At 37.9% G+C, this 17,915-nt stretch overlaps 4 protein-coding genes and 2 long non-coding RNA genes across 6 annotated transcripts; 4 read left to right on the plus strand and 2 right to left on the minus strand.

The window, feature by feature from the left end:
- Positions 1-3,248: 3,248 nt before the first annotated feature.
- LOC111829351 lies at positions 3,249-3,871 on the plus strand. The gene is made up of 2 exons (XM_023778253.1): positions 3,249-3,472; positions 3,547-3,871. Exons 1-2 carry the CDS (start codon positions 3,380-3,382, stop codon positions 3,640-3,642), a joined length of 189 nt encoding a protein of 62 aa, XP_023634021.1. The 5' UTR covers positions 3,249-3,379; the 3' UTR covers positions 3,643-3,871.
- A 293-nt stretch (positions 3,872-4,164) lies between these two features.
- LOC17880044 (glucan endo-1,3-beta-glucosidase 10) lies at positions 4,165-6,362 on the plus strand. The gene is made up of 2 exons (XM_006282558.2): positions 4,165-5,660; positions 6,115-6,362. Exons 1-2 carry the CDS (start codon positions 4,458-4,460, stop codon positions 6,181-6,183), a joined length of 1,272 nt encoding a protein of 423 aa, XP_006282620.1. The 5' UTR covers positions 4,165-4,457; the 3' UTR covers positions 6,184-6,362.
- Positions 6,362-7,962, minus strand: LOC111829352. The gene is made up of 2 exons (XR_002832837.1): positions 7,880-7,962; positions 6,362-6,585 (listed from the first exon to the last, which is right to left on the minus strand). It is a non-coding gene; the product is annotated as an uncharacterized LOC111829352 (long non-coding RNA).
- Positions 7,963-8,073: 111 nt separating this feature from the next.
- LOC17879932 (protein GPR107) lies at positions 8,074-9,879 on the minus strand. The gene has a single exon (XM_006282797.2). The coding sequence runs from the start codon at positions 9,657-9,659 to the stop codon at positions 8,343-8,345; it is 1,317 nt and encodes a 438-aa protein (XP_006282859.1). The 5' UTR covers positions 9,660-9,879; the 3' UTR covers positions 8,074-8,342.
- A 477-nt stretch (positions 9,880-10,356) lies between these two features.
- Positions 10,357-12,255, plus strand: LOC111829509. Its single transcript, XR_002832903.1, has 2 exons — positions 10,357-10,851; positions 11,551-12,255. It is a non-coding gene; the product is annotated as an uncharacterized LOC111829509 (long non-coding RNA).
- A 655-nt stretch (positions 12,256-12,910) lies between these two features.
- Positions 12,911-17,441, plus strand: LOC17880321 (dynamin-related protein 1A). The gene is made up of 16 exons (XM_006283297.2): positions 12,911-13,279; positions 13,689-13,752; positions 13,835-13,942; positions 14,044-14,145; positions 14,242-14,292; positions 14,433-14,494; positions 14,653-14,743; positions 14,839-14,903; positions 15,081-15,275; positions 15,539-15,658; positions 15,730-15,800; positions 15,960-16,185; positions 16,367-16,417; positions 16,505-16,733; positions 16,816-16,955; positions 17,041-17,441. The coding sequence occupies exons 1-16, from the start codon at positions 13,151-13,153 to the stop codon at positions 17,167-17,169; spliced, it is 1,833 nt and encodes a 610-aa protein (XP_006283359.1). The 5' UTR covers positions 12,911-13,150; the 3' UTR covers positions 17,170-17,441.
- The last annotated feature ends 474 nt before the right edge of the window (positions 17,442-17,915 follow it).

Genomic DNA, 17,915 nt, shown 5'->3' on the forward strand with positions numbered 1-17,915 from the left:
AGCTCACGTGTCGTCATTCGATCCACACACACCCAGCCCGAGTATTCCTTCATTTGTACGAAGGGTACTCTCCACCCCCAAACCTTCCATCGAAGGCTCCGACGGTTTGTCGAGCTCAGTCAACGACCACCGGACGTGCATCGATCATTTCCATCGCACCCGGGGGTTCATCAAGTTATTAAGAGGTTTATTTGTTCGGTCTCTGTTTATTGGTACACATAAATGATGAAGAGATTCCGAGAGGAAAGGAAAAAAGACACACACAGACACAGCACAAGTATGTCGATGGAAGGGTTAGTAATAATAATTTAAATTCTTTACCATGTGGGCGTGCATAATCTTTCCCAAGAACTAAGTAGACCTTTTGTTTTACCATCCAATTAGATCTCTTTATTGTTCTCTCTAAAATCTCCACTCTTTTGTTTTCTTATAAATTTATATATATATAAGATCTTTTGTTACCTCTGTTTTCTTCTGCAAAAGATGTAAACTGAGATTAAGGAAGAAGAGAGAAAGAAAGAGAGGGTTTTGAAGTTATGGTTTATAAAAGAGTTGTTGTTGATGGTTGTAGTGGTGGTGTTAATTTTGTTTTTCTTATTAATGATGATGTGTAGTTGGTGATGTCTTTCTTATGTCCTATTTGTTTGAGATTCGTCCAAAATTGTTTTTCTAACATATACTGATTAGTTTATATAATTAATGAACTGATTACGTAAGCAAAATGTGTACTTTGTTCTGTTTGATTGGTTAAACAGCTTGTTGATTTGTACTTCTTTGTTTTGATTTGATTTGATTTGGACATGTATTTGAAGTCTTGCTCCTTTTCACTGGCGAGCTGCTGAAGAACTCATGCCAGCTCATCCAAGAGTCTTTGCTTGATGGATTCTCTTAGTACTTTAAATATTGCGTTCTTCTCAGACTTTTTCCCCTGCAAACGGTTCCAATAGCTTTGCCAAGTTAAACTGGAAAATGACGTCAAATTCTGTTCCTAAAGAAGATAAAGTGAAGTTGTTACCAAACCTGTTTATTCCTTTCGTAGTACTTTTCCTCAGCTTGCTCTAGTAAAACTAGTTTCTCGTCTAGTCCCAATTTTTTTTTGATAGTTTAGGTCCTGCTAGGCTCTTGGCAGCCTCAAAGGCATCTGGATGTAGATGAATCAACATGTGAGTTAGATATCTAAAAGATACAAGAAGTTTAAATAAAAAGAATGGATATGCATGCGCTTAAATATCAATAAAGTGAGTTACCATCTGAAATATGATATTTCCTCATCGGAATTGCTTCCATCTTCGTTACGATTCCAAAACTCAGAGTATTGTCCCTCATTGGTCATTTTGTTCGAGCTTGTAAAAGAATGGGCACAGAGTTTAGTTAGACTCGGTATACCTTGCTGCACAATTTTAGATATGGGTAAAGGCAAAACCTTATTTGGATGAAGATTTTGGTGAGATTACATTATAATTTCTGTTTTTTGTTTAAGATTTTATTGGTTACTACGGTTATTAAGAGCCTAAAGCAAAACCGAACCCGAATAAAAATATATATTTACCGGAATGGGCTTTAGAGATCTAAACCCAAAAAATCGAAAATCCGAAAAGCTCGGTCCGAGCCCGAACGGGCCCTCGAACGCCCAGGGCTACTCTAGAGTGTCGTCACCGCCGTCACCGTTAGAGAAAAAAGTAGGGTGACAAATCTACTTATGTAAGGCTAATATAGTTTTGTGCTAATTTGGAACATTTGAGAGTTTATGCTAGAGAAAAATGTGGGGAATGCCATGTACAATACAAAATCTTCTTTAAAATGCCATTTTTCATAACTCCTTTCAAAACATGCCATAAATCCAATGTAAAAATACCATGTTACCCTTTTCCTTTTCTTTCATTATCTTTCTCTTCTTCATCTTCTTTTTCTTCTTCATCTTCTTTTTCTTCTTCCAACAACAAATAGTTTCAGTAGAATAGATCCGACGGACGAACTCCGGCGGACAAATCCGGCAGGCAAATCCGGCGGAGCATAGCCACTTCCGGTGCCCTCTCATCAATGAAATTTCTAAAACCTAATTTTTCTCTTTTTCAATAATTATCTCTTTCTTCTTCTTCATCTTCTTTTTCTTATTCCAATAACAAGCTATTCCGGCGGACCAGATCTAGCAGACGAATTCCGGCGGACCAGATCCAGCAGATGAAATTCGGCGGACCAGATCCAGTGGACTAATTCTGACGGACCAGATCCAGAAGACTTGTTTCGGCTGACAGTTCAAGTGGATCTGATTCGACGGACCACATGATAAAACAAGTGATGCGTTTATGGTGGACAAGATTCATTTCTCTATAGATAGACAACATTCGACGAACCAATTTTGGTGGACTAGAGTCGAAATAGTTATGTCGGATCAGATCTAGTGGACCAGATCTAGTGGACCAGATCTTGTGAACAAGATTTTTTTTTTATTTTGATTTTGTTTTTTTTCAAAACATTTGCCTGAGGGCAAAATCGTCCATACTAAACTCTTTGTGGCAGGATTTGAAAGGAGTTTTCAAAAATGGCACTTAGAGAAGATTGAGTTTCAAAATTGGCATAGAAGACAAAATTCCCTTTTGAAAAAAACAAAAGCTTGTTATTGGAAGAAGAAAAAGAAGATGAAGAAGAAGAAAAAGAAGATGAAGAAGAAGAAACAGATAATTATTGAAAAAGAGAAAAATTAGGTTTTAGAAATTTTATTGATGAGAAGGCACCGGAAGTGGCTATGCTCCGCCGGAGTTTGTCCGCCGGATTTGTCTGCCGGATTTGTCCGCCGGAGTTCGTCCGTCGGATCTGTTCTATTAGAAATATTTGTTGTTGGAAGAAGAAAAAGAAGATGAAGAAGAGAGAGATAATGAAAAAAATGAAAAGGGTAACATGGTCTTTTTATATTGGATCTATATCATGTTTTGAAAAGAGTTATGAAAAATGGCATTTTAAAGAAGATTTGGTACTGTACATATCATTCCCCACAATTTTCTCTTTTCAAAACATTTGACTGAGTGCAAAATCGTCTATACAAAACTCTTTGTGACAGGATTTGAAAGCAGTTTTCAAAAATGGCACTTAGAGAAGGTTGAGTTTCAAAACTGGCATAGACGACAAAATTCCCTTTATGCTAATTTTGGATTAAAAACTTTAAATGGTGCTGTGAGAATTCTCCAATTTTTTTTATTAATTGAGATTTATTAAAGAAAATGAAAAAAAAAAAAAAAATTATGATGGTGGAGAAAAATAAAGAGTGGTGGGCAATTTTAGTTTAACTGAAATTTCTGATATAAGAAAAGCGTGGAACAACGTGTAACGCAGCTCCGGAGTCGGTGGTGGTCGAGATCCGGCGTCACCGGATCCGAAGGTCATGAAGGTTTCGAGCGGTGTGGTCGCTTCTGTGATTGCCTTCTCCACCGCTGTTCTCTCTTCTTCCTCCACTCCTCCCCCAATCTCCCAAAAGGTTTGATTTTTTACTTTTAAGATCTGCGATTTCGATCCAGTTGCTCTGGTCTAATGTGGATATGGATTGATCAGGTTTGGGAATCGAGGAAGACGAATGGGTCGGAGAAATTTGAGCCGAGGTTTGATGGGTTAAGGTTCATAGAGACGCTGGTCACAGCACACAGATAGATTTCAAATCCCATTCTTCACTTGGGTGGTTCAAAAGCTTTTGTTTTATTATACAAAGCATGAGTGCGTCACTTGGCTCTCTTAAATCTAATCATTCATCTTCAATTTGTTGTCTTCTACATACTCTCTGTATTGAGAATTTATTAACATTCTTTTGCATTCAAGGGATATGCTAAATTGAACTCTTTGTTGTGCTAAACTTTGTTTCATATTAATTACCTATTTCGTATTTTGGTGTGCGTTTAGTTTATATGAGACAAACCTGTGTGGCAATGGCACTGATTGGTGTTCGGAATCATGGGTTATTTTTTGGTGTAAAGAGTAATTCAAGGTCGTAAACCTAGGAGGATTCAGTCAATCTGATTTAGTTTAATTGTATTGGGAAGACTAGTTGAAGCAAACAGGCTGTTGAAAGACATGAGTGGTGCAATAGTCGAGAGAGAGAGCGATAGTGTTAGTTGGTGTTCTGTCTACATGTAGCTGTCCCAAATACCTAGCAAGTGTTGTAGTGAGAGCACCAAGAGAGAAGAAGACAAGAATGATCTGTCATGAGAAGTGAGAATCCGAGAGGAAGCAAATGGCAATTAAAACAAGAAAGATGCTCTCTCTACTGCTCCAGAGACACTGACTTCCAGCTCATCTCCAAACCAACATTACTCTCTCTCTCTCTCTCTTCTTTCCTCTTTTTTCATCATTTCTTTATTACTATTTTACTTTGAAATTTAGTGAATCCTAACGCTCTGGTCCCATCACTGCCTCCTCTATCATCTTGCTTACAACCACTCACTACACTTTCTCTCTCTCTCACTTCATCCATGGCTTCATCTTCTTCTGAGTTTCTCTTCTCTCTGTTGTGCCTTGCTCTCTTATCTCTTCCTCTCATCGTCTCCTCCATAGGCATCAACTACGGCCAGGTCGCTAACAACCTTCCTCCCCCAAAAAACGTCATCTCTCTCCTCAAGTCTGTGGGAGCTACAAAAGTCAAGCTCTATGACGCCGATCCACAAGCCCTCCGTGCCTTCTCCGGCTCCGGCTTCGAGCTCACAGTGGCCCTCGGCAACGAGTACCTGGCCCAGATGAACGACCCTAAAAAAGCTCAAGCCTGGGTGAAGGAGAACGTCCAAGCTTACCTCCCAAACACCAAGATCGTGGCCATCGTAGTGGGAAACGAAGTCCTCACCTCTAACCAGTCAGCCCTCACGGCGGCCCTCTTCCCGGCTATGCAAAGCATCCACGGCGCTCTGGTGGATTGTGGCCTAAACAAGCAGATCTTTGTGACGACGGCTCACTCACTGGCCATCTTGGACGTGTCCTACCCTCCCTCAGCCACTTCCTTCCGCCGAGACCTTCTCAGCTCTCTCACTCCCATCTTGGACTTCCACGTCAAGACAGGCTCACCAATCCTTATCAACGCCTACCCTTTCTTTGCCTACGAAGAAAACCCCAAACACGTCTCTCTCGACTTCGTTCTCTTCCAACCAAATCAAGGCTTCACCGACCCTGGCTCTAATTTCCACTACGACAACATGCTCTTCGCTCAGGTCGACGCAGTCTATCACGCCCTTGACGCTGTCGGCATCAGCTACAAGAAAGTCCCCATAGTCGTCTCCGAGACCGGGTGGCCTTCCAACGGTGACCCGCAGGAGGTTGGAGCCACCTGCGATAATGCTCGCAAGTACAATGGGAATCTGATCAAGATGATGATGAGCAAGAAGATGAGGACGCCTATTCGACCTGAGTGCGATCTCACCATCTTCGTCTTTGCTCTCTTCAACGAGAACATGAAGCCTGGACCCACCTCCGAGAGGAACTACGGTCTCTTCAACCCTGACGGAACTCCAGTTTACTCCCTTGGGATCAAGACTTCCTCCACTCATAGTAGCGGTAGCAGCAACTCCACTGGTGGTAGTAGCGGTGGCGGTGGCGGTAACACTGGTGGCTCTTCCAGCGGTGGTGGCATCTACCCGCCGGTCACGGATAACCCATCACCGGACTACATGTCCATTTCCTCCGCCGGGGTAAATTTTTCGACTTTACACTTGATTTATTGTTTTACCTTGACAATTTTGCTTGTGTCATTTTCTTAGACATTTATATCTAGAAGGTTTGTGACTTGCATCGGATGAAATCATCTCTGTCTCTCACTCTATTTATCTGTTTTGTTTCTTTAACTAAAGAAAAAATTTAAGTTGTAAAAGAAATTACAAAGCTCGAATGAGGGAGGATTAACATTGTGGTAAAGTTTGTGACTTTCGGTTAAAGTTGGAATAGTTTTTTTTTTTTTATATAAAACTCGACAAACTGTGACAATGTGTTTTGGATTGGTTATCACGTGGAGATGACTCTTGCTTGGTCACTTTTGTCTGAAAATATAATTGATATTGAGTGCCTCACTTTTTTGACTTGTTGACCTCATTGAATAAACGAACTATGGAGTGAGTGACATCGGCAAACTTGTTGACGTTTTTGCAGGGCAAGGGCAGATTCGTTGAGTGCGTCTTGTTCTTCCTCTTGCTTTGCATCATCAAGCTTCGGTTGTAAAAGGCTTTTACTAAAGCTTCCCCCACTAGATCTCGTCGGCTTTGTACTTTTACTCTGTTGATGACGTGATATAGCCCCTAAATTTAATTTAATTAGTTGGTGTTTTGTCGGAGCAGGATGATGGATTCAGAAAACTATGTTGTTCCAACCTCCTATCCAACTCTTTTTTTTTTTTTTTTTTTTTGCCCTTTTCCATCCTTCTCTTATTCTCGTTTAAGCATAGATATTTAAATAATGAAGCTTAGTGAATTCGAAATTTTTCTAAAGATGACATAGGGTTTTTCGATAATTATGACTTGAAGACACTTTGAGGCCAGAGTAGTGTGGCGGACAGAATCTTGGCAAAAGTAACAAGTGCTAATTTTCCAAGGTAAAACATGTGTATGTCTTTCAATAAATCACCTCCGCGGAAAATGGGCTTTTTCATACTTTTACTATCTAGGTATGCTAATTTCATATAGTTGACTTGTCATTGTGCTAGATCATACCTGAACTTATTGTAAATTTGAATTTAGTACCTCGAGATTTCATTTCGTACTGAATAATACAAAAACGTGTTAAATGTGTAACGCTGTTAACTCTCCGTCGACGTGGATTCCACGTCAGATGACACGTAAATCCATCGCTTGATGGTAATTAAAAATATGTCGACAGCAAGGCTCGAGCCTCCAACCAATCACTTTTATACTGACTACATAACCGCTAGGCCATCAACACTTAATCAGTATAAATGAACAACGCATTAATATATAGTGTTTCGTATTTCTATATAATTAATATATAGTGTTTCTTATTTCTTCTTCATTAATACTAATGATCATTCGACACTAGTGTATCGTATTTTTATATAGTATTTCGTATATATAGTGAAAAACACTATATATATTTCGTATTTCTATTTCGTATTTCTTCTTTATTAATATATAGTGTTTCGTATTTCTATATATTAAAACAATATATAGTGTTTCATATTTCTTCTTCATTAATATTAACGATCATTCAACACTAGTGTTTCATATTAATATATAGTGTTTCATATATAGTGAAAAACACTATATATTAATGAAGAAGAAATACAAATTACTATATATTAATGAAGAAGAAATACGAAATAGAAATACGAAACATATATAGTGTTTTTCACTATATGTACGAAATACTATATAAAAATACGAAACACTAGTGTCGAATGATCATTAATATTAATGAAGAAGAAATATGAAACACTATATATTGTTTCAATATATAGAAATACGAAACACTATATATTAATGAAGAAGAAATACGAAATAGAAATACGAAACATATATAGTGTTTTTCACTATATGTACGAAATACTATATAAAAATACGAAACACTAGTGTCGAATGATCATTAATATTAATGAAGAAGAAATAGGAAACACTATATATTAATTATATAGAAATACGAAACACTATATATTCATGCGTTGTTCCTTTATATTAAGTGTTGATGGCCTAGTGGTTATGTAGTTAGTATATAAGTGATTGGTTGGAGGTTCGAGCCTTGCTGTCGACATATTTTTAATTACCATCTAAGCGACCAAAACGACGTCGTTTTGCCACATCATCAATCGATGGATTTACGTGTCGTATGATCTAGCACAATGACAAGTTAACTATATGAAATTAACATACGTAGATAGTCCAGGTATGAAAAAGCCCATTTTCCTCACCTCCGCATTCATACACCTAATTTTTCTGCCAAACTTTTGTATCTATGTGACCAAATCAATCTAAGGTCCACCAACCATTCATTGTAATCTTTCCACCACCGCACACTATGGAGTAATAGTAGTGCACAAAATTTGGCTATATATAAAGTTTGCTTCCTTGGCAACTTTTCTAATCAGCCATTTTGTTAATCAAATAAAAAGCAGAGACTAAGATTAAGTATAAAGAGCAACAAGCGTTTTATGTTACCAGTAATACACATACTATGCAATGGGGGATAAGACATTCATATAGTCTATATAAGTATCCTAACAACTCAAGTAAACAAAACGGGTATTGCATTCTAAGAAAGATAATAGAAAAAGAAAAACCAGAGAAGAGAAGCCGGTTTACTCTCAATCATCCTGTCAAACAAAGTATATTTCTTGACTGAATCACAACTCACACGTTTATTCCAGTGATGACTTAGAGTTCAAACTCGTCTTCAAGCTTCAGCGCCTCAGCTGCAGCCTCTTCTTCCTCATCATCAACAACAAAGTATGGGTTATGCACCTCTGGCCTGAACTTGTAGCCAGTAAACAGATAGAATGCAAGTGTGGCCAACTCGCTGGCAACAACACTAGTCCACATGTACTTGTAAGAGGTAATGGTCTCTAGTGCATACACAACAACGCGAGTAAAGTAGATATAGCAGATAACCACGATGTAGTAATGCCTAAACAGAGTTAACTTAACCAGGTTCACAGCAGCCTTCCCATCAGTTTTAGCCGCCTCACGCAAGTTTTTGATGGACCAGACAATAGGAAACAGAACAGCACAGCAACAGACCACATCAACAAGCAAAAAGATCTGTTTCCATGTAACCCAGTCTTGGCCATATGGTCCTGTCTCATCAATAACCACCTGAGCAAAGTTAGCCACAACCTGGAGGGGAATGACAATCATCAACACCTTCTTTTCCTTGTCCTGCAAGTAGGGCTTCAAGAAAGACCAACCCGTGCCGATCAAGACGATCAAGGTGAAAAGAGTGATACCCTTAAGGAAATTGAAAATGTAGAACAAGACATCCCAGCCATGAGCAGTTCCGGTTTTCTTAATGTACGACTTATCCTCAGCCTCACAGAGAAGGTTCAAAGCTTTCAAGACAACAACTCCCAACATGAAGAAATGGATTGCAAAAACAGTGAGACGCTTCTTATAGAGAACGTAGATCCATGTCGCAGCAAGAGAGAAATAGATGACAGAGAAGAAGAAATAAACCTTAGGAAGAACAGTTCTTCCAGCAGAGAGATAATCACGACCGCCCTTCTTGCCTTCGAGGTTATACATAGCGGATCTAACGTCCATACTGATTTTGACCTGTTGGAGACAATTGGCGAAGACGAGAGAGTACTGATCTGCATCGTTCTCGGTGAAAACGGTGGAGAAGCTGCTCTTATCTCCCTTGAGATTGTTAAAAGTGAAGACATGCTTAACGAGATCTGATTGTAGAGCGCATGTGATCTCTTCTTCTTCGAGCTGTTGGATCACATGAACCCAAGCGTCTCTAGTGCAGAGGAAGAAGCCGACTTTGGAGAGATCTAGATCGGGGTTGTTGTTGGAAAGCGAGATCTTGGAGGCGTCGAGCTCGAGACGACCGGTGTGAGTGAAACCGAATTCGTCTAAAGGGATGATGGGTCGGTCATCGGACCGGATCTCTGATTTGCGAATCTCAGCAGAAGCTATGGTGATGGAGACGAAGAGAAGCAGGAGGACCGATGAGAAGCGCCGAGAGAGATCCATGGAGAAGAAGAAGAGAACTAGGGTTTCGTTGAGAGATTAGTCTAATAATCTCAGATGTATCTCAGAGATCCAAAGCTTAACACCTTTCTTCTCCTTCCGATGAAAACGGTTGGATGACCAACTTAATTAAATAAATCTTTTTGGATTTTACTTTTTTTTCTAAGGAACCATCATTTTATTAGCAATTAGCAACCAGAGCTTCCTCGTTAAGGCAATAAACCAGTCAATTTCTAGGAATTTTCCATCGAATAATGAGAATTTTCATACACTACTTCCGTTACCCATGATTTTGTTCGAAAATTGGTCGTAATTTATAATATATAGATTTAAAATTTTAGCTATAGAGAATTTGACTATAGATGTTTTGGCTGTAAAACTGTTACTATTAAAATTTGATTGGTAATGCATCATTTTTAAAATTGTGAATGTTATTTTTATTATAATTTTTTATATTAATAATAAATATAAATTATGTTATAAATAAATTTATATAGCAATTTACTGACTAATTTTTGTTTATTAATGATAAAAAAAATTGTAAAAATTAAAAAAAAATCATACTACAAGGATAAGAAATAATTGAAGTTGTAGACATCAGTTTATTTCGTTATTATGATTTAAAATAATGGAAAAATATAAAAACCGTGTATTGTCTCGAACTAACATCTTCTTTTATCACATTTGGAAAAATTAAACATTAATTAATGCATTGTTTTGAATGTTACTCCCTATATAAACATAAATTTCATAACTCTTTTACATCATCATTAATAATGATGATGAAAATAAAAATTATTATTATTGAAATGGATCTTAAAAAAAAACAAGAAAAAAATGAGAATAATTAATTTATAAATAAAATATAGAGTATTTGTTTGAGCCAGCGACTTCTGGATCCACCGTGGTTGATTTTCAACCAGTCCAACTTGAAAGAATCTTGCTTGGGAGGGAGGAATTAGGCTAGATCTGGATCGGAGGGGTTAGATCCGAATTTAACGGATTGCTAGGTCCGGATCTGTCAACGTGGAGCCAGTGTGTCGGAGAGTTGTGTATTCTGGGAGGTTTGTAGCGGGTTTGGCAGTTCGCTAGAGTTGAGGCCTCGTCGGAAACCGGATTTTTTCGGTAGGCGCTTCCATCACAAAGTCGTGGACCTTGAATCTACCGGAGTTAGTGCTTGGACTCTCTGCTATCGGTAATCAACACGTTACGAGCTTTTGGTTATGTTTCCGGCATTATTTTCCGATCTGTTGTGTTATTTTGTTGTAGGGCCTTAGCCCAAGCCCATTAAGGGGTTAATAAAAAGACTTAAAAAAAAAGCTTGAGCTATATTTTGTGTTAAACGGTTTGCACTATTTTATGTATGTTTTATTTTTTGTTTTTAATTTATTATTTTTTTGGTTTTTTTTGTTTAAAAATTCATTGTACTGGTTGTTTCTAGAGATTTAATTATCTTATAAAAAATGAACTTCAAATTTATGTGTTCTTGGTCATACTTTAAACCATAATTTGGTTATTTAATTGCGATCTCTAAGACATGTGTGTTTTCTCAAGTTTCCTCTCTCTTCTCTCTCTAGTATCTTTCAGAGAGGGGAAATCTTTTCTTTTTCTCCGATTTATAATCGGATTTTTGTTTTGTTTAGTTCCAGTGTTGTCTGGTTTATTTCCGATCTAGTGTCTACTTCAACTTCCGAACTTTGTTTCGGATAATTTTCCGTTTCTCAGCCTTTTGCGTATCAAAAATCTTAACTTTTCCTTGTTCAAGAATGATTAATTCTGGAAGTTTTAAATTAGATTCTTGTTCTACTTGGTGCTTGATTATTTTTCTTTAGAGAGTAATATCCTTGCTCTTTTTAAATTGAATTTATTGAGCGTTAGATTTCTCTTTTGGAAGATCTATCAAGTTGATGCGGTGAATTGGAGAAGAGTAAGAAGATCTGGAGTTCGTGTCGTGTTTTGATAACTCTGTGGAGATTATTCTGATCTAATTCAACTGAAGAAGATATCAAAGTGGCCAAGTTTGTCTAATTGAAGTCTTCCGGCGAAATCAGCAAAAGGCAAATTTGTGCAAGAAAGATAATTAATAGCGAGGTTGCATGTATCATTTTAAACAAGAGATCCCGACCACAAAGCGAAGATCTGATGAAAGCTCATCGAAAAAGTATGAGCAAAGGTGGTGATGACGTACGGTGAAACCAACTACTAATGGAGGAGTTACCACGTTTGCTTACACGTGTTTTTCTTTTACATAACTTATTCTGTTGTATGCAAATTGTGGGCTTTAAGCCTTAATTGCACTTGTAAACTGTCATATGGGCTTGTTTTAATGAAAGAAGTCGACAAAAAAAAAATGCGATCTCTAAGACCGTTAATGGAAGAGAAGATGGAAGTGGAAGTGACTACAACAAACAAAGGAGCAAACCTTATTGCTCAAAGTGTTAGTGGAGATATGAGATGTCAATCTTATGTTGCTATTGGACAACCTAATTGGCTTCATAGAATTTCAATGAAGAGGAGGGGTTTGTCCTCCGATTGATTGGATAGTCGGTTAATTTTTTGAGTTCATGTCAAATAATTGTTTGAAGTTAGATTCATGTGTTGGTTGCCCAAGTGTTTTGGGGTCATTGTTTTTGTGTAAATTCCTCGATCTGTTCGTAGATGGTGCTGAAAAAAGTTTTTCATATTGGTCTTTCAATCATATTTTCTACCGCTACAAAAGACAATCATAATATATGAGTGTATGCATTCAAATTTTTCAAAAAAAAATCCATTGTTTTTGTTGTTTATTGCCTTTCTTTTGAATAAACAATCATAATCCTTTAACGTCTCTTAATTTATTTTGAATCCCCCAATCGTATGGACCGTTGGCTAGGAGGAGTAACGAGGATGTTCATGGTCCACATAAAATCACTTTTAACTCTACCAAGTACCAAGTGATACTAATCTTTTTATTTGCTTTAACTATCCACTATTCGAATATACAAAATTTTGTTTAGATTAACAGATATATAAACTTCACATCTTTATAAGAATCGACTTGGTTATTAGTACACCAAAAAGCTTTTTGTTTGACAACAATACTATAACTTTTTAACCCCAAGAAATCCTAAAAACATCCTGTCGTTTTGCAAGTATCTTTATAAACACCATGCCGTTTGTTTTAGGAAAATAAAATGAAGATAAATGGAAAAAACCCTGCTCTTGTTGCTTGTTATATAAACTGCTTTCTTCCCTTTTACTTTTCCCAAGGCTTAAAAAACAACAAACACACTTTTGCGAATTCTTTCATCGATTCAAATTCAAAACCTCATCTCTCTCTCTCTCTCTCTCTCTCTCTCTGGTTCGAATTCTCACCGTCGCGTCGGCATCGCAGATCTGTACTTGTCGGAGTATATTTTTCCGTCGGAGGTATCAGATCTCGCCGATCTGCTCTAGCTGCTACTGTATTTTGGGTTTCATCGCTTTGATATTGGGGAAACGAGGAGTAGAGTACGATGGAGAATCTGATCTCTCTGGTTAACAAGATACAGAGAGCTTGCACAGCTCTCGGAGACCATGGAGACTCCGGTGCTCTACCTACTCTTTGGGAGTCCTTGCCTGCGATTGCCGTCGTTGGTGGTCAGGTTTGCATCTCGATCTCCTCCGCCTACCGTTATATGCTTGAAGATCTATCTCGCGATTCGTTCGTTTTTTTTTTGCGTTTCCAAATTGAAATGTTGAGCTGGGGAATTCGAGATTAATTTGCCCTAAACTTCGTCGTTTTCACCTCTCAACACCCGATCGTGAGGAATTAGAGTTGAATAGCTTGTACTATGTAGTAGCTTTGCCAGCAATTGGTATTGAAGAATGTGGACTTGGCTTTGACTTCGACATTCTTGTCACTAGTTGGTCTTAATCATTTAAGCTACGATTGTTGTGGAGTGGGGTTTCTATACGATTCCGTTGATTTGTTATTAATTCTATTTTTAGTACGTGCACTTTGATAACCCTATGCGGCCTTAAGTTTATGTTGTATCCTTGTTGTTTTGACAGAGCTCAGGGAAGTCTTCAGTCCTGGAGAGCATCGTCGGAAAGGATTTTTTACCTCGTGGATCTGGTAATCACACTGTTAACACTACTTGCATAGTTATAATTTGAAATTTTTTAATGAAAATATGCATTATGGAAACTGTTTGTAGGCATTGTTACTCGAAGGCCCCTTGTCTTACAGTTGCAAAAGATTGATGATGGAACCCGGGAGTATGCAGAGTTTCTTCACCTCCCGAGGAAAAGATTTACTGATTTTGGTGGGTTTCCGTTTGTCTCATTTGCAGTCCAAGTCTCATCTTCTCCTATATTGCATATTTCATATCTTATTGATTATTGCTTGTTTTAATCACTTCTGTAGCTGCTGTGAGGAAGGAGATCCAAGATGAGACTGACAGAGAGACTGGACGCAGCAAGGCTATTTCTAGTGTTCCCATTCACCTTAGCATATACTCTCCCAATGGTTAGGACCACTCAAAATCCATTTCTAACTGTATTTGCTTTTTTTCTTCATGACATATCATGCTCTAATTTTGTTTTCTCTTTTCTTTGTCTGTAGTTGTCAACTTGACACTGATAGATCTTCCAGGGCTTACAAAAGTTGCTGTTGGTAAGTTACATTAACTGAACTCTGTGCTGCAACAGAAGTTTAGGTCTATTTCTTTAACGGTGGAGCATGAGTCAATAGACTTTATTCTCTACCATTACATAGCTTAGCATGACACGACAAATTTCTTTTGGTTGATGCAGATGGACAATCTGAAAGTATAGTGAAGGACATTGAAAACATGGTTCGGGGCTACATTGAAAAGGTAAATGGAAATCCCATAACCTTTCATATTTTATTAACAGCTATAACCAGTATAAATTAGGTTTGGTTATATATAAGTAATTCCTATATTTTTTTTTGTTTCCATAGAGCAAATGAGTTGACATTATTTTGTTTTTTGTAAATCAAATTTCCCTGTAGCCCAATTGCATCATTTTGGCAATTTCACCTGCAAACCAAGATCTTGCTACCTCAGATGCAATTAAAATTTCCCGTGAGGTTGATCCATCGGGTGAGCCTTTTACAAATCAGTCATTTTTCCACCATAGCGACCCAACACATTATGCTGTCAGCCTATGTCTCTTATACTCTTTGTGATCTTCGCAGGTGAGAGAACTTTTGGTGTCTTGACAAAGATTGATCTTATGGACAAGGGGACTGATGCAGTGGAAGTAAGTTGAATTCCCAGTTTATTGAATAGCTGTACTATAAGCTAGAATTACTGTGAATACAATGCGTTGATGTTGGAGCTACCAAACATTAATTTGTGTAATAATATAATACCAACGTTTCCTCATTAATGTTTATTGTTTGCCCTGTTACTTACTCAATGATATCTTATGTTTCAGATTTTGGAAGGGAGATCTTTTAAACTTAAGTATCCATGGGTTGGTGTTGTCAACCGTTCCCAAGCAGATATTAACAAGAACGTCGACATGATTGCGGCTCGGAGAAGAGAGAGGGAATACTTTTCCAATACTACCGAGTATAGGCACCTTGCTCATAAAATGGGTTCCGAGCATTTGGCAAAGATGCTGTCCAAGGTAAATGCTTACACAATGATAGGTTTAGTTTTCTTCACCATGGTCTTTATAATAAGTAAGTTGGCATTCTGAAATTTGGTAGGACTGGTAAATAGGAGTTTCAGGGTAAGTGTTTTCAGAACACTTGGTGCTAATTTTCTTGAGACAGCTACAAAATATATGTAATTATTACAAGAACCTACTAGGAATTTAGGAAGTTTGTGGCACTCTGTATACAACCATCAGTACTGAGACTAACTGCAACATTTTTTCTTGTTGCACAGCATCTTGAACATGTGATCAAGTCGAGAATTCCAACCATTCAATCTCTTATTAACAAAACAGTATTACAGTTGGAAACTGAACTAAGTCGCCTTGGAAAGCCTATTGCAGCTGATGCAGGGGTAAGATAGTGTATTCTTTTGTCTTTGATTGGATTATTAGGTATTATGATTCACTCACTGTTTTGGTACAGGGGAAATTGTACTCAATAATGGAGATATGTCGGCTTTTTGATCAAATATTCAAGGAACATCTTGATGGAGTGTATGTTTTTACTCTTTTTTTGCTTCAAATTGATTAATGCCACAAATGTTTAAGATCAAACCATGAGTTGTAACAGTGTTGGAGTTTTTATTTTGAATCTTGACCAAACTGAAACTACCAGACAATATTGTAATTATGAGCCTATGGTTGATTACACAGGCGTGCTGGTGGTGAAAAGGTGTATAACGTGTTTGATAACCAGCTTCCTGCGGCTCTGAAGAGGCTCCAGTTTGACAAACAACTAGCGATGGACAACATCCGAAAGCTGGTCACTGAGGCTGATGGTTACCAGCCTCACTTGATTGCTCCTGAACAAGGTTATCGTCGCCTCATTGAGTCTTCTATTGTCTCCATTAGAGGCCCTGCTGAAGCATCTGTTGATACCGTATGATCTCTTTACTTTAATCTCTAAACAAAATGCACCAAACACCTAATAAAATTTAAACCTATCTTGAATGTATGAACTCTTTACTTTCATCTCTAAACAAAATGCATCAAACACCTAATCATAAAAAATGATAAGCGTCTCTCATGTTTGGTTTATTTTCCTATGGTTTAAATATTAGGTTCATGCCATCTTAAAGGATCTGGTTCACAAGTCTGTGAATGAGACTGTGGTACGTTCTTTTTTAGTTTTTGTAACTATATATCTCCAACAACTTGGTACTTTTGTAAAATGTTATAGACTGTTTGAACATGTGCAGGAACTGAAGCAATACCCAGCCCTGAGAGTGGAGGTTACAAACGCAGCTATAGAGTCGCTGGATAAAATGCGGGAAGGAAGTAAGAAAGCAACACTGCAGCTGGTTGACATGGAGTGCAGTTACCTCACTGTTGATTTCTTCAGGAAACTTCCCCAGGATGTTGAGAAGGGTGGTAACCCCACACACTCCATTTTTGACCGCTACAACGATTCCTATCTCAGACGAATCGGTAAGGTTAAACCATATAAATATATAATTATATGGTGTGGTATTTATTCCTATTATCTCTCACCTTTCACATCTGGCAACAGGATCCAATGTTTTGTCTTACGTGAACATGGTCTGTGCTGGCCTGCGGAATTCAATCCCCAAGTCCATTGTCTACTGCCAAGTCCGAGAAGCCAAGCGCAGCCTCCTTGACCATTTCTTTGCCGAGCTCGGTACCATGGATGTAAGTTCTTTCTTCCCATTTGTCTTAACATAAAGAACTGTTTCCGTGTAAACGATGAGTGAACAAAGCTGGTGTATTCGAACAGATGAAGAGGCTCTCGTCGCTATTGAACGAAGATCCAGCAATCATGGAGAGTCGCACTGCCATCTCTAAGCGGCTGGAGTTGTACCGAGCTGCCCAATCAGAGATTGACGCTGTCACTTGGTCCAAGTGAATACAGCATCATATACCGTCTGTTTTACTTGGTTCTGGTCGGGGTGGCTCAGACCCGGAACAGAAAATTAGGTTCTGTAATTTTTATAAGATGATCTTCTCGATACATGCAGTATCGCTTTATAACGTCACATTGTTTGCCCTGCCTCTTTGTCTTTTGTCCATCACCCGATATGTTATGTAGTTCTTTATATAACATTCACATTGTTTGTTTGGCCACTCTGTTCTTTTTGTCCATCACCCGATGAAGATACTCTTGAGCTTTACATATCAGCCTTGTTTGCTATGTAGATCATAATTTAGTCTGGTAACTTTTTCTTTGCCAGGAATTTTGGTTCCAACTGGTGCGCATAATTGAGTATCTGCTTAAAAGGAATTTCTAATGAACTAAGTATCGGCCTTGGGCCTTAATACATTAGATAATGTCCCAAATTAAAAGTAACCAAAAGTCACGAGAAAGGAAACAATTGCAATTAATTGAGTTTTTTTTTTTTTTTTTTTTTTTTCTTTCTTTCTTTCTTTCTGTAGAAGTTTTTACCATAAAGAAGGAGCTTTTAGGTTACTGTAATAAACTAAATCCATTTGAGAGTCGTTCTCTTCGTCGGGAAATCACCGAAGCCGGCTGTTGAAGAATTTTCTACTTGGGGTTAAACTACAGAAAGGCTCTCTTCAGGTAAGCTTTTTTCCTAACCTAAGTAAATATTTCTCCTCACACTTCATATTGTATGTTACATCCCATAAAATAAA

Source organism: Capsella rubella, unplaced genomic scaffold, assembly GCF_000375325.1.
Source record: "Capsella rubella cultivar Monte Gargano unplaced genomic scaffold, Caprub1_0 scaffold_7, whole genome shotgun sequence".
Taxonomy (NCBI): Eukaryota; Viridiplantae; Streptophyta; class Magnoliopsida; order Brassicales; family Brassicaceae; genus Capsella; species Capsella rubella.

Bases quoted from the DNA above. Each gene is read 5' to 3' on its own strand.
- LOC17880321 (XM_006283297.2), top strand. From the start codon at position 13,151: ATGGAGAATCTGATCTCTCTGGTTAACAAGATACAGAGAGCTTGCACA. The intron at 15,801-15,959 runs GTATGTTTTTAC...TTGATTACACAG, and splicing joins AAGGAACATCTTGATGGAGT to GCGTGCTGGTGGTGAAAAGG. The intron at 16,734-16,815 runs GTAAGGTTAAAC...ATCTGGCAACAG, and splicing joins TTCCTATCTCAGACGAATCG to GATCCAATGTTTTGTCTTAC.
- LOC111829351 (XM_023778253.1), top strand. From the start codon at position 3,380: ATGAAGGTTTCGAGCGGTGTGGTCGCTTCTGTGATTGCCTTCTCCACC. The intron at 3,473-3,546 runs GTTTGATTTTTT...TGGATTGATCAG, and splicing joins CTCCCCCAATCTCCCAAAAG to GTTTGGGAATCGAGGAAGAC.
- LOC17879932 (XM_006282797.2), bottom strand. From the start codon at position 9,659: ATGGATCTCTCTCGGCGCTTCTCATCGGTCCTCCTGCTTCTCTTCGTC.
- LOC17880044 (XM_006282558.2), top strand. From the start codon at position 4,458: ATGGCTTCATCTTCTTCTGAGTTTCTCTTCTCTCTGTTGTGCCTTGCT. The intron at 5,661-6,114 runs GTAAATTTTTCG...ACGTTTTTGCAG, and splicing joins TGTCCATTTCCTCCGCCGGG to GGCAAGGGCAGATTCGTTGA.